The following is a 26,826-nucleotide window of genomic DNA, read 5'->3' as shown; positions in this document are numbered from 1 at the left end:
TTCACTTGTTTTGAATTGTAAAATTAAAAAACTTGTTTCGAATTTCGTTTCTTTCGTATTAAAATATATTCGTTGTAAACTTGAGAAACAACTTGAATTTTTCTACGATCATTATCTACTTTGGGAATAATTTTAATTTTAACCCGAATGTTCTAAAAGGAGGGTTATGTTTTTCTAGTGTATGTATGTATGAAAGTATGTATATTTTTGTAGCAATCTGTGTAGCCTAAATTGACTTGTTTTTTTCCTTTCAGAATTTATTTAACGTTTGAGTTTATAAATTTATTATTTTTATCTAAAAAATAAATGTAAAATTTAAATTTTACTTGTGTGACGAAATCGAAAAGCATTAAGAAACAATGGACGATTCAGTGCCAGGAATTTCAACTAATTATATAGTTCTCTATTACATGAAATCCAGAATTCCCACAAATTCATTTTTTCTACACCACTGTTTATTTGCAAAACAAATTTTTGTTCTACTTCTTCTAAACAAGACATATCCGATTATTATTATATATATAATTTTTGATATATTTTTTTATTTCGGTACTGAAGCTATTCGTTTTACATTATTTACTTTAAAGCATATTCTAAATATGGACACGATCACGTGATTCAATATACTATTCTCAATTGCCTGAGAATCGAAGGCGTTGCGGTGTATAACTTAAGCGTCGAGACGCAGTCAGCTAACGAGGCTCAAGTTGACTAGTCAGTTTCAGTGAGCCCCAATACCACACATCACCTCATACATTTTTATTCCACACTTAACACCGGTGAGTTTTTTATAAAAAAAAATTTTTGATTAAATTTTAAGTGAATTTCTTTTTATTGTTAAAAAAAATTAAATTTTCTATTGTGCTTAAAAATAAAATAATTCAATAATTCTTCTTATATTTTTTTTCGATTTTGTTAAAATGAAAGTGAATTATCATCAAAAATTGTTCTAGTGGTAATTTCTCGAAATTTCATATTAGTGAATTAAACTGTGATTTTCTTTGATTTTTTTTATAAGAAGATTTAATTAATCAATACTTCTTCAGAATCCAAAAAAATATATTACTTCGAACGAGATAATCAAATTTTTAAATTCTTTGTAATAATTACTTTTTTCAATTGTTGAAATGTGATATAATAAAGTATTTTGAATTTGTTGCTTACCAAATTTGGTATCGAGTGGGTGTAAGGTTTCAGTTACTTTCAATTATATTTAAATAAATATACGAATGTTCGTATAACTCGAGTGTGTCGTATTCGTGTATATTCGATTTTAACTTCGTATATAACTATTTTCGGATATTTCGTAGTGAAATTGAAACGGTCGTATATACACACAGTTAAATATAACAGACACCTAAATTAAGAAAACTTAAATTTGGCACACTTTCAATCTAATTATATCTGCTTCAATTTATATTTTGTTCTTCAATAACAATTTAAAATATTTTCAGATATTTTTTTCTGAATTTTTATTAGAAATTCAGCTTTGCATTTAATAGATTTTAATAGTTTAATTATAAACATTTTTAAATCTATATCGCCTAAATTTTCATCGTCTAAATTTCGAATAAATTTTGATTTTATTTCCAAACGCAAAGATAAACTCTTATAAAAGAAAGAGTTGATCCTTTTTTAAAACTTTTCATACGAACTTTTACCCATTTTAGAAATTTTGAATGAATAGAAAAATAATTTTGAACCAAAATTATGGATTGAGTTAATAATACCTATCTGGCTATCAGGCAATTTTTATCAAACTTTTTATATTAAAAAATAATTTCCCAAATTTAACATTCTTTAATATTTGTGAAATTAATTATTTATTAATATTTTCCAAAAATTATTTAGGTCCCATAAACCAACAGCAAAATGGCGGACGATGATGTAAGGTAAGAAAAAATCGATTGAAAAAAAACAATAATTAATAAATTTGTAAAGATTTGGATGAATTTAGGGTCGTTTTTTGTTCAAAGGTAAGGTAATGATAAGGAAATTTTGATTTATATTGTATAATTTTTTCTAAAATAGTAAATGACGTCATATATATTTTATTTTTAGAGGCACACATCTTTTATAGTTTATAATACATCTGAATATATGACGAAATTATATGTATATATAATATACAAACATTTTAAGACAACCGAATCAAAAGATTTTACCTTCATTATTTAAAAAAAGTTCTGCCTAAAAATGTTATAATTTTGAAATCTCGTAGTTCATCGTACATTTAAAAATTTTTTTTTAGAAAATTATGAAAGGAATATTTTATCTCTCGGATTCAGTGAATATATACAATTTACTCAGGAAGACCTCGGAAAAGGTTATAAGGTCATGAACAAATAGCTTTATCCGACCCTACTTGGATAATAAATAAATCCTTGTAAAACATTTGACCTTCGAAAAAGGGCGAATCTGTCTATGTACCTAAAGAAATATTTTCTTAATCTTTTAGCACAGTCTTTTAATATATTGTAATAGTTAGGGTCTAATCTAAAACATTTAATAGGATAAATTTAACTTGCCAAATTTTGGTGAGATTTGTAAGATAGTTTTTAGAACATTGAACGTAGGTGTTGGTACTTACTATAAAATCCTTAATTTAATCGATAAACTTTAAATGTAAAAATAGAAATGTTTTATTGAAATAACCAGGCAAAACATGTATCCTTAAAAAAATTCTAATTTAATTTTTCTCTATTTTTCATTAATTTGATGCTGCTTTGTATCGACCATATTCATAACATCAAAATACAACTTCATGTGCCAAAATGAAACCATAATATTTTGTGGAAAATCAAAATTGGAATATTTCTGCTAAAATGAAACTAAAATGGAAAATCAACAGTATAACAAGTTTAAAATTTCTTAATACATAACATTTAAGGTAAATATGCTTTGCAAGCACGCTTTTAATTTGTGAATTTTTCCATTTTCTCTATTATTTTCTTCTTCTTAAGTAGAATAGTATTTTATGATGTTTTATACCCTCAAATATCCATGTAGATTTCTATTTTTAGAAGTCCAATTGTTTTAATTTTTTAAATATGTAGTTATTTAGAAAATCTTTTGTAAATAAATATATAATTACTTTCCGATTTTCATCTATTAAAGTAAAATGTATAGTTAAATATGTGATTCATTTTAATCGCCTTCAGTTACAAGGACTTTTGCGAAACTACAAATAAAAATACACAAAACGGACCCAGATTTATGCCAATTCTAATGTAGGAATATTATACTTCAAAGTATTTCCTACATGGAAATTGCAGTTTCTATGGTGAAAGCTATGGGCTAAGAATAAGGCTTACTATTAAATCTCAAAATTTCAGAAATTTTGACCGTTTAAAACACGGATAATTAATACCTTAGTTTCCAATTTTGATCGTTTACGTCAAAATTAATATCTGGAAAATAAAACGGCGTAGTGCTATTTTTTTTTTAATTCATAAAAATAGCTGGGAGAACAGTGAGTTTTACATGTTTTGATCCTCGAAATCTCGAACTTTACAGCTGGAAATAAATTTTACTACAGTCTTCTTCTGTCCATTATTTATATTTTTAATATAAATAAATGAGTAAATATTCACTTTGTTAAATTCCCATTGCACCTTTGCCATCGTATCTGTATTAAAAGACTAATAGGACAAATAATTAATGCGATAGTTTTTTGATTTTCTTTGATATATAACGAATTACTAAAGTTCCAATATGTGGTGATTAAAATGAATCATATAGTGTAATTTAAAATTAGTAAAATAATAATTATTAAATTTTTGAATTTTATACTAAACAGACTGTATAATTTCATGAATTTCCTTTTTGTTTTTTGTAAATCTGAAAAACAATTTCAGAATAAATTTTTCTGTGATAATACCATTTTTTTTATTCTCAAATTTTTAATAATATTTTTAGTCCCGAATTTTTACCCTGTAAACTTTTTCATTATTTTTTTATAGTATTTAATATTTTTGTGATTACCTACTTTTCGTAGTTGATAATTTTTTTTAAGACAAACTTTTTTTTTTCGACGTAAGTATTTCTAAAAACTTTTTTTTCTGCTATCTTTTCTGCTTTCAATTTTTTCGCTTACTTTCTTGCTTTTGTTCTCTAAGCTGAATAATAACTTAAGACAATTTGATTATTATTTTTCAAACTAAATTCTATTAAAATATAAAAATTAGAAAGTTTGAAAAATTTATATTATTTTAATAATGAAAAAAATTTATCAAATTGTGCTTAAAAGCGTTCTAAATTGCTTTGCTATTTAAATTTTTAAGGTCACTTTGTTGCCGGCGACGACAAAGACATTTTTTTATAGTATTTTCTGTCGTAAATTGTTACGAAATATAGGTATAGTAGGGTGTCGATAATTAAGATTCGGGCGTTACGGATTACTGGGATTGTACTTATAGCAGAAAAGAATGCATATGTATATTCATATACTATATTTTAGTGATTGTATACTCTCACAGGCGTACGGAACGGTTTGGAAAGGGCGGATTAAAAATGTTCGGATTACTGGACGTTTCGGATTATGGAATGTTCAGATTACGAAGACTATACTGTATTTTAAAATGCAGTGATTACATCTACAAGAGTTGCTACCTTAATTTGAGTGTGTATTGGATAACCACTTCAACTATTCAATTCATTCTCTCACTATTTTTTGGAGTCATCAAAGTCGTATGATAATATTTACAACCGTATTGGCAACAAAGTATCTTCCTTTAGAATAAGATAATTGTAAAAAAATTTTTGCTTTTCAAAAAGATTTTACAAAAAATATTACTAAAAAATTAACAGAGAGCAAAAATTTTTTTAAATTTTTATTTCTTTCACAAAAAAAAGCACATTTAAACACACAATTTTGTAAAGCAGCACCATTTTATTAAATCAAAATAGCACTTTGGCTAAAGCCTGCAGCTGCAAAAACACCACACACGCAAAATTACTGCACCCATAGGTTATTTTCTTAACAAAACATTAAAATTGGTTAAGAAAATAAATGAAAGCGAATATTTCGATATTTTTATTGTTTTTAAAAATTTTGTTAAAAATGTATTAAATATTTTCAACAAGAAAAATATTTGAAATATTTAAGCTTAAAAAAATATTTTTAGCTATTGCATATTGCAAATTACGATAATTTTTCATAATTCTTCATTTTTAAAAATCACTGGTCGACACATATTTTATACCCGAAACAAAAGTATACTTTTTGAAAGGTTTTTGACGTGTTTAATACGAATCTGAGCGCAAAATTTCTTCAGTACGTCACATTTTTGAGAAATTTTCTCTTTAATACGGGAAAAACTTGCTTTTCCCTTAAATTCGAAGTCATGTTTCACCGGAGAATCATATTTCATCACAAAAAATATTTTCGCCATCAGAAAATATCATTTATTTCAATTCAAAAGCCATTTTGAAAATTTCCAAAATTTTCCTAGGAAATAGTATAATTATATAATATCTAAGTGGAATTAATTAATCTGAAAGATTCAAAAAGTATTTTAAAGGAAGAGGGAAGAAAAAGGATGGCTTCCAAATTCCATATGAGAAAAGAATTTCATATTGGCGTTAAGGAATTTCGAATCTCACCGAAAAACAAACTATTCCTTTTTTTAGGTAAAAATACTTCCAAAACCTTGTATTAGAAAAATTCTGAGGCCAAATTCGAATTCAGCACCCCAAAAACTATACAAAATAATCTATCGCATCAATGGTATAAAAAAATCAAATTTTGTCGATCAATAATTAAGTTTATCGAAAATTAAGTTTTTCGATAAAGTATATGAAAAATTGTCGTATTTTTCATAAGATAAACAATACTAATTTGTACTGTTTCTTTTTATTTACAGCGTAAAAAACTGGATGAGGCACGTAAGATTCGACTACTGCATTCAAAAATCCTTGACTTGCACTATTTATTGAAACAGTGTAATTTCCATCTGTATTACAAATCAAATCATTGGTTGTATCAATCAGAATCGTAGACTAATAAATAAATACCTAATTTGGGTAACGGGGTTGCATTAAATGGCCTTTTTTACAGCTTAGGTATTGTCCTTGTCCGGCAGGTTTTTTCTATATCAAATGCTAAGACGCATCATAATTTCTTATTCATCTTTTCATCAAAAATCATTATTAGATTTTGATTACTTTAACCTTTTGATTCAAGCCTTTTAAAGCAACATTTATGTCAATGAAGCAATGTAGTTTTAAATTAACGCATAACGAAAATGTCACGTGGCTGTTTGATGAAAGAAAATAAAATTAGTATATTCGAAGAACTATTTTCAGGATTTATTACCATAAAAGATTTTGATTTTGGTTACATTACGCGTAATTATTTAAAAATCAAAATTATTTCGCGAGGTTTTTTTATTTAAAAACATTAAAATTAATATAAGCATACCGCTCTTGCGGAATTTCCCTACTTTAGGAAAAGAAGAGGAAACAACAAGAAATCGAGCGCAAACGGGCTGAAGTCCGTGCTCGTATGGAGGAAGCCTCTAAAGCCAAAAAGGCAAAGAAAGGTTTCATGACCCCTGAAAGAAAGAAGAAACTCCGAGTAAGTACTATTTAACACATTTATTCCATAAAAAAAGTTCATTATATATAAAGTTAAACTCTTCGACAATAGTTATTGTTGAGAAAAAAAGCCGCCGAAGAATTGAAAAAAGAACAAGAACGTAAAGCCGCCGAAAGAAGACGTATCATTGAAGAACGTTGCGGTTCACCAAAAGATATTGACAATGCAAGCGAAGGTAAAATTATTTCTTGTAGTTTTGCAGTAAATTCAATTTTACAAAACCCTTTTTTTTCTTAAACTCTTACAAAACAAAAAATCATTTAATAATTCATTTTTATATGTTGCTCGTTCATATGATATTTGAAAATAATTTTATTTATGTTTGGGTTAGAATCCCTTAAAAAGATTTGTCGAGATTACCAAGACAGAATCAACAAGTTGGAAGATGAGAAATTTGATATTGAGTACATCGTCAAAAGGAAAGACTTCGAGGTTAGCTTATCATCAGTCTTTCAAAAGCAATATCAACAAATTATGATATTTTAACAGAAATAATATTGCTTCAATTTTTTTTAATGTTATCGTCGTTGTTTTTCTTTGTTATTGGATGTTTTCTTGTTGTGGTTTTTTCTCTATATTTATTTTATTTTTATAGGAAATTTTCTCTTCGTTAGGATTTATTTTTTAATTTATTTATTTTTCTTTTATCAATAATATTATCCATTAAATATTTAGTGGCCCTGAAATCGATCATCAATGCTTACCATAAGCGTATCGCCACTCTCGAAGATCAGAAGTATGATAAAGAATTGGAAGTAGCTCGCAAAGATATGGAGGTAGCCAGTCGATGATATCGCTTAGAGGCACAACTTGCTTCCAAATTTTCGTATTATATATAGATGCGGTGCCTTTGCGTAGCAAATTTTTATGTATTTTACTTTTTGTGATATTTAAAGACTCCATAAATGTCCATTTTGGTTTCCTCATTTTTGAAAAACTGAATTTGTTAAGGTCTGGAATAATTTTGAGGCAGAGTCACTGAACTTAACTCACATATATGAAAAAAAAAAGTTTTGAGAATCAGGTTTATCGGGAGTATTTTTCACTTTTTAATTTCCAAATTTCCTTAGCAAATAAAATATTTTCGAATTCTTTTACTTTAATTAAAAGCAAAACTTCCATAGATTCGGCGAAAAGTTAAAATACATAAAAATAAGCCATCGAAAATAATAATTACTGATGAAAATTAAAACACATGTCATGCTTCATGAAATATAAAAAAAGTCCTAAATAAAAATTGAATGTCCTACGCAAAAATCATTTTAAAATATCCGCGATAAAGCTCTAGCTTCTCACAGCGCAAATTTGATTTTTTTTATTTCCACACCAATCGAGTAAATTTAAAAAGCAACTTGCAGTAGATTAACCAAACATTTTGTAAGATATTTCATATAGCTCCCCTAAGCGTAGTACCTCTCTAGAATTTTTACGTAGTTAATTTTAAAGTTATTTCAAAAAGAAAAAAATTAAATTTTTTTTATTATAATTTAATTTGATTATCTTTTGCTTCGCTTTACGCTTTTCCTATTCCCAAAAATTTTCAGATTAAGAAAATATATTTTTCTGAAACATATATATTTTTTAAATTCCTGATCACTCCTGATAAAATTCCATAGAATTTCAAATTGGGAATTATGAAAAACTACATAATGACTGTAGTTTTTTTTAATTTAATATATTTTCAAAAATTTCTTTTAGAGGATTTACAGACAATAGTTGCGCATTATTGGCATCGTGTATACAAGTTAGAAGGTGATAAATACGATGTTGAAAGGGCAATTCAAATAAAAGGCTGGGAGGTAAAAACAAAAATTCAACACGAACACACGTATAGTGTTTTTTTTGAATGTTTAGATTAAAACAGATGGATGATTTTACGTAATTGTTGATCCTTGTAGCGATTCGTTTTTCCACATTGACTTGGAAAAATACGTTTCATTTTGATATAAAAAATTTTTTTCAGTCATGGCGCAATTTCGTTCGAATATTATAAAAAATAATTTTCTTGTATTTTAATGAAATTTTAAAAGTAATTCTAAACATAATTTCTTTGGACATTAAAATAAAGGATGTACGAGCGTCAGGCCAATTTTGGATAAAAGGCTGAAAATTTTAAAGGGGGGGATACCGGTTATTTAAATAAATAAATAGCTTCAAAAGTAGGCATATTTAACATTGGTCTTATGAGAAAACATATTTAACATTGGTTCTTCAAAACAAATCGGTGGAAATTAAAAAACAAACTATTTAAATTAAAGTTAAAGCCTTAATAAATTATTGAAAACAAAAAGAAACCGTTGTGCCCGACTAATTAAGGATTTATGAGCACGATAGTGGGGACAAAAATTTAGCAAATATATAGTTTCGATTTTGATGGTGAATTATGTTATAATTTTACAATTTAAGACGAAGGGTTAGAATATAATTAATTTTGCAATATCTGGAGTAATTTTCAAAATATGGAAAACTGAAAATTTAGCTTTCAATATTTCGAAATTCAAGGCAGAAATTTTATTGTTATTTTTCGTCTACAATTATGAAGTTAGAACAAAATCCATCATCAAAGTTGGAAATAAGGTACAAATAATTTTGACTCTAAATCAAAAATTGGCTTGGTGTTCGTACTATCTTAAAATTAAATACTCATTCGAAATTAAATTTTTACTTTTCTTTAATTCACTACATTAAAGGATCAAATTTTCTCAATTTTAAATTGTCAAATTTATGGAAATTGACTTTTTCGAATTTTCGTCGGTTTTTCATATGACTCCCGTAAATATTAAACATGTCACTGACAACACGTAAACAAGGAATTTTACAGGATTATCAAAAGTTGTGAACTCACTGAAATTTTTTAAAATGTATGTCAAAAATAAAACCTTGAATTTTCGCTTTTATAGTTTTATACTTATCGATGACGAATTATTTATCGAAAATCTTGAAATTTAAAATACAAGAAAATTTTTTTTATTCAATTTATAGAAATTTTGTTCCGGTTCAATTTATGGAGTAACCTGTTAATTATTAATAAATTAAGCGCATAATACTCATTTTTATTTTAAAACAAATCAATCAACATATATTAATATTCGATTTTAATTTAATTGAAAATTTATAGATGAATTGAAGGAGATAGTTAAAGAATATTTTGAACGCATGTATGTGTGTGAGGAACAAAAATGGGATTTGGAACGTGAAGTCCGAAAAAGAGACTTTGAGGTACTAAATTGTTCGCTCAAAAAACTTGTCTCTGTTTTTATTTTATTTTATTTTTTTTTTAAATTCATTTCAAAATCAAACAACACATGTTTTTTTTTCAAAAAAAAAAAAAAATTATTTACAACTTAAATTTTCAAAATGTATAGTAAAAAAAATAAACCCCCCTTTACACCACTTTTTTCATCATACGTATATAATTGCTTGTGCCATTGTGTATATAAATTAATTCATTTTTGGTTTTTATTGGTTTTTTTTTAAAGGATTGATTCAATATTTTATGAATTTCAAACAATTCAGAGAGAATGAATGAATTTACAAATAAAACCAAGACGGTTCTATACACATTTTTCAATGGCGTGAAATCATTATTTGATTGGCGTGAAACTTTCTAATTTTTTTAAGACTCATCTTAAACATTCGTTGGTGGAAAAAAATGTTTATAAAGAAAAGCGGGTTTCCAGATAAGAATGGTTAAAGTTACAATTAAATTTCAAGCACTGCGATTATACCCTTTCCTCTATCGATTTGAAATTTGTATATGCTATAGATACTCATATTCTACCAGCCCTGAAAATTGTGAAAATTAACAGGATTTTGGAAAAATAAAAATAACCAGGGCAGATAGAATATGAATGCCTGTAACATATCAAAATTTCAAATCGATAAAGTAAAGGGTATAATCGCAGTGCTTGAAATTCAATTGTAACTTTAAGCATTCTTATCTGGAAAACTGCTTGTCTTTATAAACATATTTTTCCACCAGCAAATGTTTAAGACTAGTCTTAAAAAAATTATAAAGTTTCAGGCCAATAAAATAATGATTTCACGCAAAGGAAAAATTTGTATAGAACCGTCTTAAATTACACATTTAAAATGTGTAAAATAACACACTATACACATGAAAAATTAAAAATTCAGCGATTTTTTTAATTATTTACGAGTAAAATAAAATTATTATTTCTGAATTGATTGAATTTTGATGATTGAATCATTTATTTATTTCATCCGAATTGGGTTTCAACAAAAAAGGTTTTTTTTTGTCTCTGTATATATAATCTCATTGTATATAAAATCCCATAATGCATTTTCTTTTCAAAAATTTTTTTTTGTTTATATTATTTTCATAAATATTTGCTTATCATATAAAAAAATTTCTTTTTTTTGCAAAATCGATTCAGTTCAAAATTAATTTAAAATTTTTATTCTGTAAATATAATTATGCGCACTTATCTATTTTCAAAAAAAATAATATTATTTTAAATTATTTAAGACAGCTAACATTTTTTTTTTTTTTATTATTAGCTTTTTTTTGTAAATAATGCTTAGCTAAATTTTTTTAACAATTTTTTATTTGAAAAAGTAACTGTTAAGTCCTTGTAGATTAATTCTCCAAATCCTCTAATTGTTAGAATAAAAATAATTTTTATTGATAAATTTATCCAAAACAATTTTTGCATGTGCTTTATAAAATTCCAAATCCTACAGTGTTGTCATATTTTTAAAAAAATTTTTAAATTATCAATAATTTATAAAATTTAGTTATTTCCATGTCTATTGTATTTATATGTTTCAACTATGGCACTTCTGTTTCAATTTTTCCTGAAAACTTCTCAGTGTGGATGCTATATTTTTATTTTTTTTTTGTAGCTTTTATATACTTTTTACAGCAGCTATTTTTCTAATATTTTTTTTTATTTTTTTAATACTTGTTATTTTTTTATTTTTTACAATTATTTTAATTTTTTACAATTTTTTATGTTGCCTTCGCAAATTTAGTTAATGTTATTATTATTATTTATTTCTTTACTAATTTATTATAATTTATTTACAGTTTAAAATTTATAAAAGACACAATGGTAGAAACAATTTTTTAATTTTTTTTTCAAAATACATTTTTTTTGCGATACGGTAAAAAAAAACTTTCACACACATACATGACTTGGGTTGAGCCGTCTCATTAAAGAATAAAACATTTAATTTAGAAAGAAAAAAATGTTTTTTTTTAGTTTCAGAAGTGCCATGCTAAAAAATTATTATTATCTTGTAAATTATTCCTGAATGTTTTTTGTTTTGTTTTCGAATTTGCCCTTCCCCTGAATCGATTTTGTATATTATGTGAATTTTATATATATTTTATGTATTTAATACATAATTTTTGGTAATATTTTTCACAGAATGGTGTTCATTTTTTCCAATAATTATTTTGGTTACAATAAAATTGAAATGTAATTCCAAAAAAAAAAGCTGAAATGACCAGCGATCTTACGAAGTTTTTGTACACTTCCAAAGATAATTTTTGAATTTTGTATACTAGATTAGATGTAGATCCTATTTTTATTATATGGATAAAAAAAAACTTCTTCGATATTATCTTCGCATAAATCAAAATAAATTGGTAAATAAATCAAATTTTTTGAGAATAAATGGATAACAAATATTTTTGTTTTGACGTTATCCAAATATTTAGAACAAAAGATATAATTTTTTTTGCAGATCAACGACTATTTAAAAAAAAAATATTTTTTTTATATTTTTTGAATTTACAGATTTTATCGAGTGATCAATTTTTTACAGTTTGCCCCCTTGACCTTTATGTATATTATATTGCTATTCGCTCTAACGTTGCTAATTTTCCAATGTAAAATTTCAATTTTTTTATCTAGTAGATTTATTATGTTGTTGCATTATTTGAATTTTGTGTTGTGTTTTCTTTTTTAGCATTTATTTTCTAAAATGATACTTTATTTAATATCATTTGTTAAATATATCAAATTTGTCCCTAATTTGCTAACATTTTTTATTCAATTATTTTTTACACACAATATAATAAATAATTTTTGTTGTTATAATCCGTATAACTTTTGGGGGTTATTGATTTGCTGGACTTTTTTTTTTATTTATTATAAATTCAAAAAAATTTTTATAGACTCTTTATTTTTGGATTTAATCGTAGAAATAAATACTTGATATTTTCAATACCTACTTATAAACAAGAAACATACCTGTTACAAAATTATCACCTGTAGCTATACCGGCCATGATGAATTGGGTAAATTATTATTGTACCATTTCATTTTTTTGTCAGTTTGCGAAATATTTCATCAAAAATTATTTATTTGGAATAATTCACTAAATACTTACTAATCAACACAATTAAAAGAGCTCCCATAAAATCTAAGTTATATTTAAAAAAATAATTAATAGGCAATATTCATGAAATTTAAATTTAATTCAAATATTTTTCTTCCGTAACTTTAATGACTGGACCTTTCAACTAAACCATTATTTTAGTAATTAATGTCTTTTTTATTACTTAAAATTAATTAATAAAAGTACAAATTCAGTGAGGGCATTTAAAAATTTCTAAAACGGAAATTCAATTTTTTATACGGACGTGACATCATAGTACGGGCTTGTCAAATTTGTTGACATACTGTATGATATTAATTACTTACATTTTATATGGTATTTCATTAAATTATACTATTCTACGGATTTTTATTAGAAAACTTAATAATAACGAGTGCAAATTCTGTGTTGTTAATTCATTTTTTTAAAGTGTAAATTATACATTGAACTGCCAACAATTGATAAATCACGTACTTCTACTTCATCAGCAGAGAGAACCAAAAGACTGCGTTTAAATATCTCAAAATTATAATGTATTTTAAATATTTTTGTACACTTAAATACTGCATTTTTAAGCAGTATTCATATTTTTCACTTTGTTATAACGGTGTAAGCAATGAATTAAAAATATAAAATAAATTCATGAATACTCTCTATTATTTCAAACTATATATTTTCAAACTTATTTTATGAGAGCTTTTCAATGATTTTGTATATATTTTCACAAGATAAACTAAAATAAAAATTTATAGCACTGATTTTTTTTAGTTTCAAGCAAAAATTTTTGTTTTAAGTTTTTTTTACACTCCATTTACAACACTGCACAAAACTATCATTTCATTAGCTCAGTTTATATTTTCAAAAAATAATTCAATAATTTTTTTTTATTAAAAAGCTAAAGCTTTCCACTTAATTTTATACTTCCAGAATGTAAAAAGTATTAGAAAGGGGTTAATTATGTGTAAAACAAACCATTAATGCCTTTCTAATATTTGAATACTCTTTTTTTTTGCATCTCTGAAGAAATATTGATAAATCGTATTTGAATATTCGTTGAATTATTTTTGCACGAAAAAATTATAAAAAAAAAGTACTAAAATCAAAACTAATTAATTTTTGTATCATTTAGATTGCCGATCTTAACAGTCAAGTAAATGACCTCCGTGGTAAATTGTAAGTTTTAATTACTAAATCAATTGAGCCAAAAAATTAATTAAAATATTTTTAATAGCGTAAAACCAACATTGAAGAAGGTATCCAAATATGAAAACAAATTCGCTAAACTTCAAAAGAAGGCTGCCGAATTCAACTTCCGTAACCAACTTAAAGTTGTAAAGAAGAAGGAATTCACCCTTGAAGAAGAAGACAAGGAGGTAATGTTTAATTTTTTTTTCTTCTTTCTATATCGTATAGAAAACAAACATTAAAAGTTCCACAAGACAGAACTCTCCTTGTTTATAGTGTTTATAGTAATTGTTTTATTATTCTACTTTTCGATATAATTTCACAGCCAAAGAAGTCTGAGAAAGCTGAATGGATGAAGAAATAAATTTGATACCCGGCCGATAAATTTTTGTTGTCTCAATAATTTTTGTTTTTATTAATTTTTTTTACATATAATTCTTTTTCCATTTTTTATTTATAAATAGTATAAAAAATAATTTTTTATCAATTTTAATTTTTTTATTAACTTTTTTTTGTAAATCAAAATTTTGTTTTTTGAGATAACAAATATTTTAGCCAATTTTTCCTTTTTGGTTAAAACAAAAAGAATATTTACCAATATGTTTTTCTAGTAGCTTTAGTATTTATTTTGTTTTTTTCTTTTCCATAATTTTTTTTCCGGTTGGGCCAAATTTTTTTTATACCACGCAGGCTCAGGTGAGATGTTATAAGCAATATAGATTCTTCAATGATCAATAAAATGAAGCTTCCGTTTAATCAGCTGCTGCTTTGTACAATTTTTTGTTTTAATTTTTTCTTTTTGTTCTGTTATTTTATTTTGCAGCCGACTTGAATAAAAATTTCATCCTTTTTTTATGTCTACGAATTTAACTCTTTACATTCATATAAATATTGTGTTCGTCCAAAACTTATATGGAATATATATTTGATTGAAGTCGAGTCAAGATTATTAAAAATTTTTTTGTCGCATTAGTAATGGTCTCAATATTCAAAAATCTAAATATTTGACAAATTATTGTGTGGATACATATTTTTACTTTCATTTTTTCGTCGAATTTTCACTTTCAAATTATTTTTATGCTTGCAGTATTAAAGTTTGGACTTCAACCCAATTTTTATCTTTTAGAAATAATTTGAAAATATTAAATAACCTTGTGTTTAAGTTATACTTTGCTATCGTCATATACAGTGTGTCGCATTTACGATGAAGACACCCTCCTATTTTCGTTATTTATAGGAATATCCATTTGAAAATTTGCGCAGTCATACAGGATAGATCACATTTTTTAAAATACTTAATAATCGAAATCAGAAATTTAAACTCAGCCTACTACAAATTGACAAATAGGGCGGATTCTAAATATTTAGCCTAGCGTCAAAAATGGTTAGAGATATCAAAAAAATTATTTAAAAAAGTTGTTTAGAATATTTCTTTATACCAATATACCGATATACCGATTTTCATGAAAAAATTCGTATTTTTAATTTTTTCATTATTTTGATCTTTACTCCAATTTATTACAAGTTTATTTAAAAATTTTGAATACATAATACTATTAAATTATCAATTTGTCCAGGTTTTACATTCCATAGCACACTAGATTATTTTATAATTTTAAACTATTATGCTATGGAATGGAAAAACTGGATAAATTGATAATTTAATTGTGATATTTCAATAAACTTACTTTACCACTCTTTACAAGAATGTAATTTTAGTTTGTAGAATAAATGAATGTGACGGTAGTGTGCGTATAACCTTAAACGCGAATTAATTTTTCTATCACTATGTCTGGTTATATTCCATATAAAATTTCTGTTGTTTTCAATCAGTGTACTCGTTTTTTTCTTATATGTAAATATTGATACTTTCAGAATGGCCAAAAAAATGTCAGCGCTAAGGTAACGCAGCCGTTAATAAAAACACTCATTCTTTTTCGTCTAACCAAAAAAAATTTTTTTTTACAATTATTTTTTTTTTTATATGCACTTTTTTTCAGCTTTTACGCAGATATCACACTATTTTACGATAAAAATTAGTTTTTAGCAAAGAAACAAACCAAAACCAAATAATTTTTTTTCAAAGAATTTTTTCAAATTTTTTTTTGAAGTAGAATTTTTTTTAAATTAAACATTGGCAAAACTAACGTATAAATTTTTTGGTTTAGGTGTTGTGTATAGATTTTATAATGCCGTATCAAAATGAATATTAAATTGAATTTTTTAAACATTTTGCAGAAAAAACCTGACTGGTCCAAGAAAGGTGACGAAAAGAAGGTAAAAGAAGAGGAAGTTGAAGCATGAACATCTTCCAAAACCCTTTAATTATCCTTCTATTTTTATATAAATTATATAATAATACTTCACCTGTGGGCATTCATCATTGTATGCTGACTCAAAAAAAACAAAAAAAAAACTGTACTTTATTAACAAAAATGTCCATCCTATAAATGTAAAACACTTAAAATTTTCTTTTTGTATTTAATAACTTTATTGTGGTATAATATTTTTATCAAAAAAAAAAGTGAAATACATAACAATTTATGTTACACCAAATTTTCACATTTGTGTCTTTACCATCAAACAATTAATTCATATATAAATTAAATTAAATTAATTATTATTATGTTTGGAGAAATATAAAAAATTAAAGAACATCAAATTTTCCTTTTCTATCACTTAATAACATTTGTGTTTTTTTTCATAAAATTCTACGTCAAATTCCGAATAAATAATATCTCTTGTGAGCGTAATTTTTAATGTGTGGGTGGCACTCAAATTATTATTTGTGTTGAACAAGTAAATTTTCTCGCACTGAATGGACAATTATTAGGCACTGGGTGGAAAGTCGTACGTTGTGTGTCTCACTTACACACTCGAACTTTACTATCTTAATTTTAAAGTATACTCCTTTTTACTTTACTACCTTAATTTAACCTTTGGAGTGCAATTGAAAATTTGATGACCCTTATTGCACAATATAGGTAGTATTATTTCAAGCGGCATATTTTTGTATTTTGTTGACGTGGAATTTTATGTAAATACCCTTTCCTTTTTTTACCTAAATGTTGTGTCTAAAACTGAGAACCCCAATAAATTTTCATTTTTTTGTGTTCTTTTTACAAAACATCACAGTATATACTTTTACACATTGGCGTACAACAAAATCTTCTTTTTAACAAGTAGGCAGGCCTGTGCGCAGGAATTATCCCAGGGAAGGGTTCAAACTTTATTCGCCATGTTACATCATTATGTCAATAAAAACAAGAAATTATTTTTTCCAGTAAGAGAACACTTGATTAGATCAAAATGTGATACTCTTTGTATCAAGTGAATTCTGCCAGGTACAGAAAAAAACTTTCCCAAAACTCTGTGTGCATCGACCTCCACAACGCGATGTATATCAAACGAAGACTAAACCGTTTGCCGATTTTCAGACATTGTCGATCTAAGGTTTGTTTGAGACAACGTAAGGTTGAAAAAAAGTTCATTCGTCGCTGTTGTCACAGACAAAATTACCAGAACGCAAAGCATTTAGTAGACATTTGGAAACTTATTGCAGATATAGAGTGCTTCGACTGAATTTTTGGCAGCCCGCTCGACAATGCGTTTTCGCCAAAGGTAAACTTTCCTCTAACCAGATGTCACGGGAATTATCCGTGCAAAATTGAATATTCTAGTTCAAAAAAGCGAGCAAACGTTCTTATCAAAATTTTTCATTTTCTTGAGAAAGAGACAAGCTAAATTTGATAAAATATTGCGATGATTCCAAATTAAATCTATAATCTTCAACTGAATCAGTCTGTATATTCGAGCGTTGAGTCTGTTATGACGTGAACCTTAGCTTCCGCACTTCTATATCGTATTCATCGCAGATATCGCAAAATATGTTTTGTAACATCAGTTAATTCGATAGCCTCGCCAAGATCCAAGTTTTCTGTTTGAAGTACTCGACTCAAAGACGAAGTCAAATATTGTACCGAGCTCAAATTATGTATGGATATTTGATTCGTCATTGGAAATGAGTCTCATAAGTGGGTGTATTTAAAGGACTATATGGTTAGTGCAAAATTTATGTTCCTTGCGCACGGGCCTGCGAGAAGGTATTATAAATTAGTACCTACATGTACTTCGACACTCAAAAATGAGAAGATAGTCTAAATAGATGGGGCATAAACGATTTATCTACGTAAAAGCGCTATTTTTAGCAACAGCGCTTTTTTGAACAATATTTTTTTTGATCAATATTTTAGAAATAGAGAATCTCGACAGTTTTAAAAAGTTTATTCAAGTAACAAACAGCAGACATAAATAGTTTTTCGAATAATTATAAAACAACCAACATTTGTTCGTATCTCTGTCTAGCAAAACATAATTTAGCATGGACCGTAAAATATTTCTGTAATAGGGTTCCATTTTTGAACCCTTCAGAATCCAACCAACCCCTCTATAGTCAATAAACTCAAACCAACCAACTCGGAATTTTTTCTAATTACCAATATCTGCCTGACTTTAATTTTTTTGTCATTTTTTTACGATATTATATCTTTATTCATTATACACTTCTATTCAAAAAACTGTCCAAAATTAACAAAATGACTCCTTAGTGTTATTAATGAAAGCGAGTTTGTAAATCATTATTTTTTCAACCTAGTTTCATTTTTTTTACAAAATTCGTTTCATCTAAAGTAAAATCATTATTTTTGTGGTTCACTATGGATAAACTCCTAAAAAACTATAACGGCTATAGTAACATTTATTTTACCTATTGATTTGCTTCACTTCACGTAAGCAATACCAAGACATTCTTCCAAATTGAAACTATAATCATCACATTGCAGCCGAAGGCCAAAAATATGGCCAAAATTCGAAAATTCAAAGTTAATTCACTCCAAAATTGACTCGAGGTGGATTTTTGGGTCGATGATTACAAATTTTATGACTAATTAACTGAAATTTACCCCCTTCACTATTTACCGACCACCCCCTGGAGTAGAATATTATTTATTATGATCGAGGTACATGTCGTTTTCGAAAATTTAGGATCGCTGATCACTCTATGCACCAAAATTCGAAATACGTTAAAAATTCGAAAATTTAAGAAATTCACTCTAGCATTGAATCGCGGGGGTCTGGTGTCGCTGATTACAAATTGTATGTCAAATTTACAGAAATGTATCCCCTTCACCTGTTATCGACCACCCCTCTGAGTAAAATATCAAATTCAAGCAGCAGATAGTAGCATCTGAATTTTGTTTTATTCAATAGCTAATACTTTCCTAAGTAATCTCCAATAGATTTAAAAACAGCATTAAACAGCGTGTTATTACTGTTTTAATTTAAAACCCAGGGGTTTCTGGGGTCGTTGATTACAAATTTAATGTCAAATTTACGGAAATTTACCCTGTTCACCTCTATCGACTAGCACTTGGGGTAAAATATCAAATTCAAGCAGCGGATAGTAGCAGCTGAATTTTATTTTATTCTATAGCTTATATTTTTTAAGTAACAGTATAGGTTTAAGGACAGCATCCAACAGCGTGATATTATACTGTTTCCATTCAAAACTTGAATTTTGTGAAAAAAAAGAACTAAAAAAAGAAATTTTATATTTCTGTTTTACAAATTTTCTGTTGCAATATTGATATTCACAAAATTTAACGTATTTCACTGACCCTCAGACGTAGATTCCATTTTGTTTAAATATAACAATAATGTTGTGTTTGGCGAAAGCCACATTCCGACTGAAAGTAAAGAGGAGAATTAAGGTGCAGAACGTTACTGTGAACGCTTATCATTTCTTAGAAGATCCCTGTATCAAACTAAATGATCTGAGCACTATCAAAAAAATTTTTTTTTGAATTTGGTCACGTTTTTGGTCTTTGAGGGCACTATGACGATACTAAAATTTTCAATAAAAATTGAAAAACATTAAACTGTATTTCGTAAACCCTTTAAAAATAATATAATTACCCTGTGAGATACTTGTTAAATTTGACACGGTAAGTTTAATTTTATTTAGCTATAATAGCTGACAAATAGCTAAACTTTATACACTAAATGCTTACTAATGCCATGGCTTCATCTGTCTAATACTAATAGTTATTTATGTATTTATTAAGTAATATGGGTATTTATAGTATTTATGTAATTTTTAAGTAATTTCTATAAGCATTTTACCCAAGATTAAAATTTTTGTTGAAATGCGAGAGCTATCAACCTTATAAAATGAAAAAGATAATTAATAACAAATTTAAGGGCCATTTTTTATTGGTTAAAAAAGAAAACATCTGCTCCAAACCCATTCAAGCCCATTAAAAAAAACACGATTTTTGACGGGTTTGCCAGTTTTTATCAGAAAATATGCCCCCAATTTTCATTCGATAGGTTTTTTTAAGACCTACAAGTTTGCCATTTAACTTTTTTGGGTTGGACGTCAAACTTTTTTTTTTAAATTTGAATATTGGTTTTTCGACTTTTGAAATTCTTTTAGGACCTGGGAAACTTGTCAAGTCTTTTGTAAAATATTATGCTACATCAATATATGTTTTCAATATATGTCAAATTTAACATAGGGCTTCTGTAGGTTAATTGGGCTATACTACTGCTAGACATAAAATGAAATTGTATTTTAGGATGCGGCGCTTCAAAAAATCCATTAACCCTAACTTTCTGGCGCGTGGTAAATAAGCTCCTGAGTCAATGTGGAGAATTTTCTTTCGTAGGACATATTATATATCAGAGCGACCATTTTTGAGATAGAAGGGGAGGTGGGTGAAATTATTAAAAATTGGAAAAAGTTTCAGTTTCTTGAAAATTAGGTTCCCTAACGACCGCACAAGTGTTACAAAATGTTAGCAGACATATCTCCCCTTTTCTTCCCAACTACTATAAATCAAACCATGTAACCTTCTTTCGGGGGTTTGGACGATCATTAGGCAGCTTATTTGGTAAAGAGCAGACATTTCTCACAATTTTTTTGTCTATTTTTTCTGTCGAAAAAATCGCTCCGAAATAAAAGCTTTTCATACAATTCTGAAGCAGAAATTTTTTCAAAGTTTAGACTTTGCCAAGTAAACTCCTTAAAAGATTTAAAAAGTCAAAAAACCGGGAAAATTCTTTTGAAAACAGCAAAAATCGATTGAGTAGTTTCTGGAATAAATTAAAGTCTAGTGTCAGAAGGCATCAAAACAAACGAAAAATAGGAAGATGAAAAGTAGAAATTTTTAATTACTCAAAAAAATTACATGATAATTTCAAATTGCTCACTCTAAAAGATTTTTAAATCCAAGCTTGTAAACCCATGAAACTATGCCATTTGGTTGTTATTATTTACAAAAATAATCGTACCTAATAATTTAAAAAATACCACGATTTGCCGCGTCGTACTTGTTTTGATTGGCCATGATCGTAAACAGTAACATTTTTGTAAATGTTCTAACTGCTTAATGAAAATTTTATAAATCTTGGTTGAGATGTAATTATTTATAAAAAATATATTAATCGTTACGTTTTAAACAATTAGGAGGGTGAAGAAGGTGTTGAAGGTGCTGAAGGGGCACCACCAGCAGAAGGAGCACCACCAGCCGAAGGCGCTCCACCAGCAGAAGGTGCTCCACCAGCAGAAGGTGCTCCTCCAGCAGAAGGTGCACCACCAGCAGAAGGTGCGCCACCAGCAGAAGGAGCTCCACCAGCAGAAGGTGCTCCACCAGCAGAAGGTGCTCCTCCAGTAGAGGGTGCTCCACCAGCAGAAGGTGCTCCACCCGCAGAAGGTGCACCACCAGCAGAAGGTGCTCCACCAGCTGAAGGTGCTGCTCCTCCAGCAGAAGGTGCCCCACCAGCGGAAGGAGCAGCACCACCAGCAGAAGGTGCTCCAGCAGCACCACCTGCAGAAGGTGCCCCAGCAGCACCACCCGCAGAAGGTGCCCCAGCAGCTGCACCAGCAGAGGGAGCACCAGCTGCACCACCAGCAGAAGGAGCACCAGCTGCACCTCCAGCAGAAGGTGCTCCAGCAGCTCCTCCAGCAGAAGGCGCCCCAGCAGCTCCACCAGCAGAAGGTGCACCAGCACCAGCTGAAGGAGCGCCTGCTGCTGCACCAGCAGAAGGAGCGCCAGCAGCACCTCCTGCAGAAGGAGCACCAGCTGCGCCGCCAGCAGAAGGAGCTCCCGCTGCCGCTCCAGCAGAAGGAGCACCAGCAGCTGCACCTGCAGAAGGAGCAGCCGCACCAGCGCCGGCAGAAGGTAAATATTTCTCAACATTAATCACTAAATATTTGAGAGGGAGCTAATCGTCTTTCCTAATTCGTAGCTGCACCAGCTCCAGCTGCAGACGCACCTGCAGCTGCACCTGCTGAAGCTGCACCACCAGCAGAAGCTGCACCTACACCAGCGCCTGAAGCGGCACCAGCAGCCGAAGCACCACCAGCAGAAGGTAAAATATCGTAATACACTTGTAGCTTCGTTTATTTTATTTTTAATTTGTTTTCAGCGCCTGCTTCTTAATCATCGTCAACAATTATTTGGATCATCCATCATCTACTTATAAGGCTTAAAAATTTTACATTAAATAATTATCGCGTTCCTCGAACATTTTCACACTTTTCTGTATTCAATATTTAAAAAAAAAAAAAGAAATTATATTTATGTATATTACGAATAAAACTATTTCTAAGATGTTTTATAATTTCATTTCGTTTTCATCAAATTGAATTAATTTACCCTTTTAACTAACTATATAAAGGACTGTTTATTTCTTTCGTAAACTTTACGATAGAAACTTATTATTAGCAATTGACTATTACCTCAGAACTTTCAGATTTTCAGACGTTAATTTTCAATATTTCCAAACGTATGAAAATCGATATATTTTTTCTACGATATATAAAATCTAATGATTTTTGTAAATGCGATTCTTCTATTTGATAGCATTTGCTTCGATTTTTAAATGGAAACGAAACAATGTTAGTTTTTAACCGACTTCAAACAAAAAAGGAGGAGGTTTTCAATTCGACTGTATTTTTTATTAAGTGTGTTACCTCAGAACTTTCGACTGGACGAACCGATTTTGATGATTCTTTATGTATTCGAAAATTGATGCTTCCCGTGTGATTCGTTTTTATTTTGGTCCAGTTCAGACAACAGCATCCATGAGAAAATCATAAAAGTATTAAATTTGCATTAAGTATGCACGACAAGAGAACGAATAACTCAATATCACGCTAACTGATTTCGATGATTCTTTTTTAGTGACAAATTAGTTCGTGTACTTCAGATTCACTAAAAATCACAAAGTAAAAAAAAACTTTGAACAAAAAAAAAGCCGACTTCAAAAAAAACTCTTAGAAAACAAATTAATATGTACTAAAAAGTAAAAAATAACGATAATATAATGTAGTTAAAATTATTGTAATTTTTGGAGTCGGTGTCAGCCAAGCTAATGTAGCAAACTGTTCTGTCAGAGTTGTTTCCTTGGCTGACACCGACTCCAAAAATAACAATATTTTAACTACATTATATTATCGTTATTTTTTACTTTTTGGTGCATATTAATTTGTTTTGGAAAAGTTTTTCTTTTGAAGTCGGTTTTCTTTTTGTTCAAAGTTTTTTTTATTAATACAGTAAAAGACATTTTAAGGATATACAAAACAGTTTAATTACATACAATAATGAAGAAATGTACAAATGGCCATAGATTATTAGCTTTGCTTAGTTTCAGGGAGTTTAGGATTGTAATAAATGAACTAAAGTCTATTTTAAGTCAATTTTGATTGTCAAGAATTTCGTTCAGATGTTCTTATAATGATGTCCACAAATCTGTCTAACATGTTCGTTATCCTGATTTTATTTATTAAAGCTAAAATTTTACTGTTGACAAAAGCAACGAAAGCTATTCCTTAAATTATAGAAAATTCAAAAGAGTTCAAATATGCACATCCAAATAATTATAGGAACAAAATTTTTCCACAAAATTTTACCAAAAACAGCTGCATCTCTGCAAAAAATGATCAAATTTTAATTCCAAATACCTCATTTGAAAACTTGCTCTTTCTGTTTTCAGAATCTTACTTATTGTGTATTATTGTGTGCGTATTGTGAATGTATGTGCTCAAAATATGGAAAAGTTTTAACAAAACAACATGCCCGGGCTTAAAAGAATGCAGTTTAAGTTTTTGAATGAGACAGAAAAAATTCAGAACGATAATTATTTCAAAAGATGCAGGGTTTTAAATCCAGAAGTGTCAATTTTTCTTGGCAAGCAAATATATTTGTGGGTAAAGCTCATACGATAATTTTTTATAGCTCATTTGAAGAAAAATAAATAAGCTTTCGAGTATTTTTAACAAATTTGTTGTAAAACAATTTTAGAAATTTTGGTACGCTTCTAAACTTCATATAAAAGTTAAGGATAACAATTCTCACCATTTCAACCTGTGAGTACAAAGGGGTGATACAAATTTTTGAGCAACTGATTTCAAAACTAGGAAATACAAGTTCAAATGCGATCCAAATTCGATTATTTTTCGCAGAGCTATAGGTATTTGAACTTTAGGTAAAGTTTGTTCCTTTAATTATTTGGTTGTGTATATATATTTAATTTCCCATCAAAAATTCTTCGTAGGATTATCCTCCTATATATACAAAAATTTTGTGACCACAATTAAAGTATTAGTTAGGCCTCGGAGCACGTTTCTGGCATGAAATAAAATTCTCTCAACAACTCTTTTCACCCTCCTTGTTTTATCCAATCAAAAAATATCTTGATTTGCAAAGTTTGATGGGGATATCAGATTCTCGCTTTCAAAAATCGTTAGCTTTCGGAGGAAATGCGTCTTAAATATATGTCATTATTGCATTTAATTGAAAGAAAATACGCCTAAAGTTTATCGATAATTGTAGGCCAAAATCATGTACACAGGCGAATGTCTTTATTTGCTCTTGGCAACTTTTGGCTAAAGCATTTTTTGTCTCCAGCGTGTTTTCTTTCAATTAAATACAATAATGACATGTTTTTAAGTCACATTTCCTCCGAAAGCTAACGATTTTCGAAAAAATGTTTTAAAATTAAAAATGTTAGTTTTTTCATGAGGAAAAACTTTCTAATTCAAAACTTTTAAAATGTAAATTGACTATTAAAGCAACCCGGAAAACTAGATGGTCAGAGCATGCTTTTGTTGAAGTTATATTTTAATTGTTTAATTACAAAACGGACTATTAGCCATAATTATTTAAAATGGTCCACCCTGTATAGCAGGCATTGGCAAAGGGACTTTCAGAAGTCCCTCGGGCTCCTTACTTAAAATACGAGTAAGACAGTGACAACCTAAAATGCAAGTAACACAGAGAAGCAACAATTTTTTCTACCTATCCCATTACTATTAGAGAAACTGAGATAGGTAGAACAGTCGTATATTCGTCTCGCTTCCTCTTCTATGAGCAATGCGGACTTGGATAAAGGGACACATAATAAAGCTTATGACACAGAATAAAGTTATAACAATGATGACTTCGACTTAAAATAACTCGCCCATGCCTGCGTATAGTCATTGTGATTCAATATTATTGAAAAATCTATCGATTTTTTTATTCAGAGATCAAATTTGTTACATAACTGATAAGATAAGGAATACATTTTCAATGACAATTTTGCAAACTTATCTAATTATTACTACTTAAATCGTACTAAATTCATAGAAGATAATAAATACTACTTTTAAGGTTCAATGTTTTATTTATAAATTTTTCATTGAATAGCATATTAATTTGAAGGATCTACTGCAGATTGATGTATTATTTAAATAAAAAAAGTGGTTTGCTTCTCTTTTTAATAAACAAATAAATAAAAAATTATATTATTATATGGTGCGCATGTGAGAGGTGATATCAATTGTCAAGGTATCCGCGGTTTGTTCGCGTCTAAACTAAACATTTTATTCCGCTGTAAGCAGCCAACATCAAAACATACGATACGCGACGGTGTATTGATGATGTAATGTAATTTTACAAAGACGTGGATTAACCAGTGATGTTATTTTAAAGATCAATTTGTGTGTGTGTATAAACTCAAACACGTGCTATACGTATATTTGTTTATGTTTTCAATTTTTATGTATTCACAAGTGCTTCGATTTTTCTTGTGGTAAAAGTGCATCAATATTATTAATGTGTGTTTTTTTAAAATTAAATGATGTTATATTTTGAAATGTGAATAATTGTGTAATTTTGAAAACTTTGTTGATTGTTAAATTGTGTAGGATTTTGAGGAATTATTATGTTTTTGTAAAATTGGGATCAGTGTCGAAGGTTTGTATTAATTTTACAATACCAAACAAGTGAAAATAAACAAAATTTGAAAACTTGCCGGCATAAAACAGCAACATTACAAAATTAAAAAAAATATATCATCCTAATGTATAATTAGTGCAATCTGATTATGGTGGAGGCGCAAGGAACTTTTAATTTTGATATGAATAGATAAGCTCACCACGATATTCACTAAAATTAAGATGAAAACAGAATTCCGATTAAATAAGCTTTCGTATGAAAAAATTACATTGAATTAGGTGTTTGCAAAGCTACAATGTAGCAAAAAAATCGATACACAAACAATCGTGTCTAACTTATAATAAAATATCATTCAAGTCCATTTTCTCTCGAGGTTACCCAACAACAATATCTCATCGTACAAAAAATAAGCAT

At 28.1% G+C, this 26,826-nt stretch overlaps 2 protein-coding genes across 13 annotated transcripts; both read left to right on the top strand.

The window, feature by feature from the left end:
* The first annotated feature begins 626 nt into the window (after nucleotides 1–626).
* Nucleotides 627–16,985, top strand: LOC123293872 (troponin I). Of its 12 annotated transcripts, none has more exons than XM_044874838.1 (10): nucleotides 628–779; nucleotides 1,852–1,887; nucleotides 5,865–5,882; nucleotides 6,449–6,577; nucleotides 6,650–6,773; nucleotides 9,717–9,817; nucleotides 14,076–14,119; nucleotides 14,178–14,319; nucleotides 14,822–14,827; nucleotides 16,370–16,985. In XM_044874838.1, exons 2-10 carry the CDS (start codon nucleotides 1,873–1,875, stop codon nucleotides 16,433–16,435), a joined length of 645 nt encoding a protein of 214 aa, XP_044730773.1. In that variant the 5' UTR covers nucleotides 628–779; nucleotides 1,852–1,872; the 3' UTR covers nucleotides 16,436–16,985. The 12 variants fall into 12 exon arrangements, with proteins under 12 accessions (XP_044730776.1, XP_044730782.1, XP_044730779.1 ...); XM_044874839.1 differs by lacking the exon at nucleotides 9,717–9,817 and adding an exon at nucleotides 7,274–7,374; XM_044874837.1 differs by lacking the exon at nucleotides 9,717–9,817 and adding an exon at nucleotides 6,930–7,030.
* A 2,860-nt stretch (nucleotides 16,986–19,845) lies between these two features.
* On the top strand, nucleotides 19,846–22,728 carry LOC123292970 (skin secretory protein xP2-like). The gene is made up of 4 exons (XM_044873685.1): nucleotides 19,846–19,881; nucleotides 21,657–22,371; nucleotides 22,439–22,561; nucleotides 22,619–22,728. The coding sequence occupies exons 1-4, from the start codon at nucleotides 19,846–19,848 to the stop codon at nucleotides 22,630–22,632; spliced, it is 888 nt and encodes a 295-aa protein (XP_044729620.1). The 3' UTR covers nucleotides 22,633–22,728.
* Nucleotides 22,729–26,826: the final 4,098 nt, after the last annotated feature.

The sequence above is a fragment of the Chrysoperla carnea genome, chromosome 2 (genome assembly GCF_905475395.1).
Source record: "Chrysoperla carnea chromosome 2, inChrCarn1.1, whole genome shotgun sequence".
Classification (NCBI taxonomy): Eukaryota; Metazoa; Arthropoda; class Insecta; order Neuroptera; family Chrysopidae; genus Chrysoperla; species Chrysoperla carnea.
The sequence above is the reverse complement of the archived record's forward strand: the minus strand, read 5'-3'. Positions and strand labels throughout refer to the sequence as shown.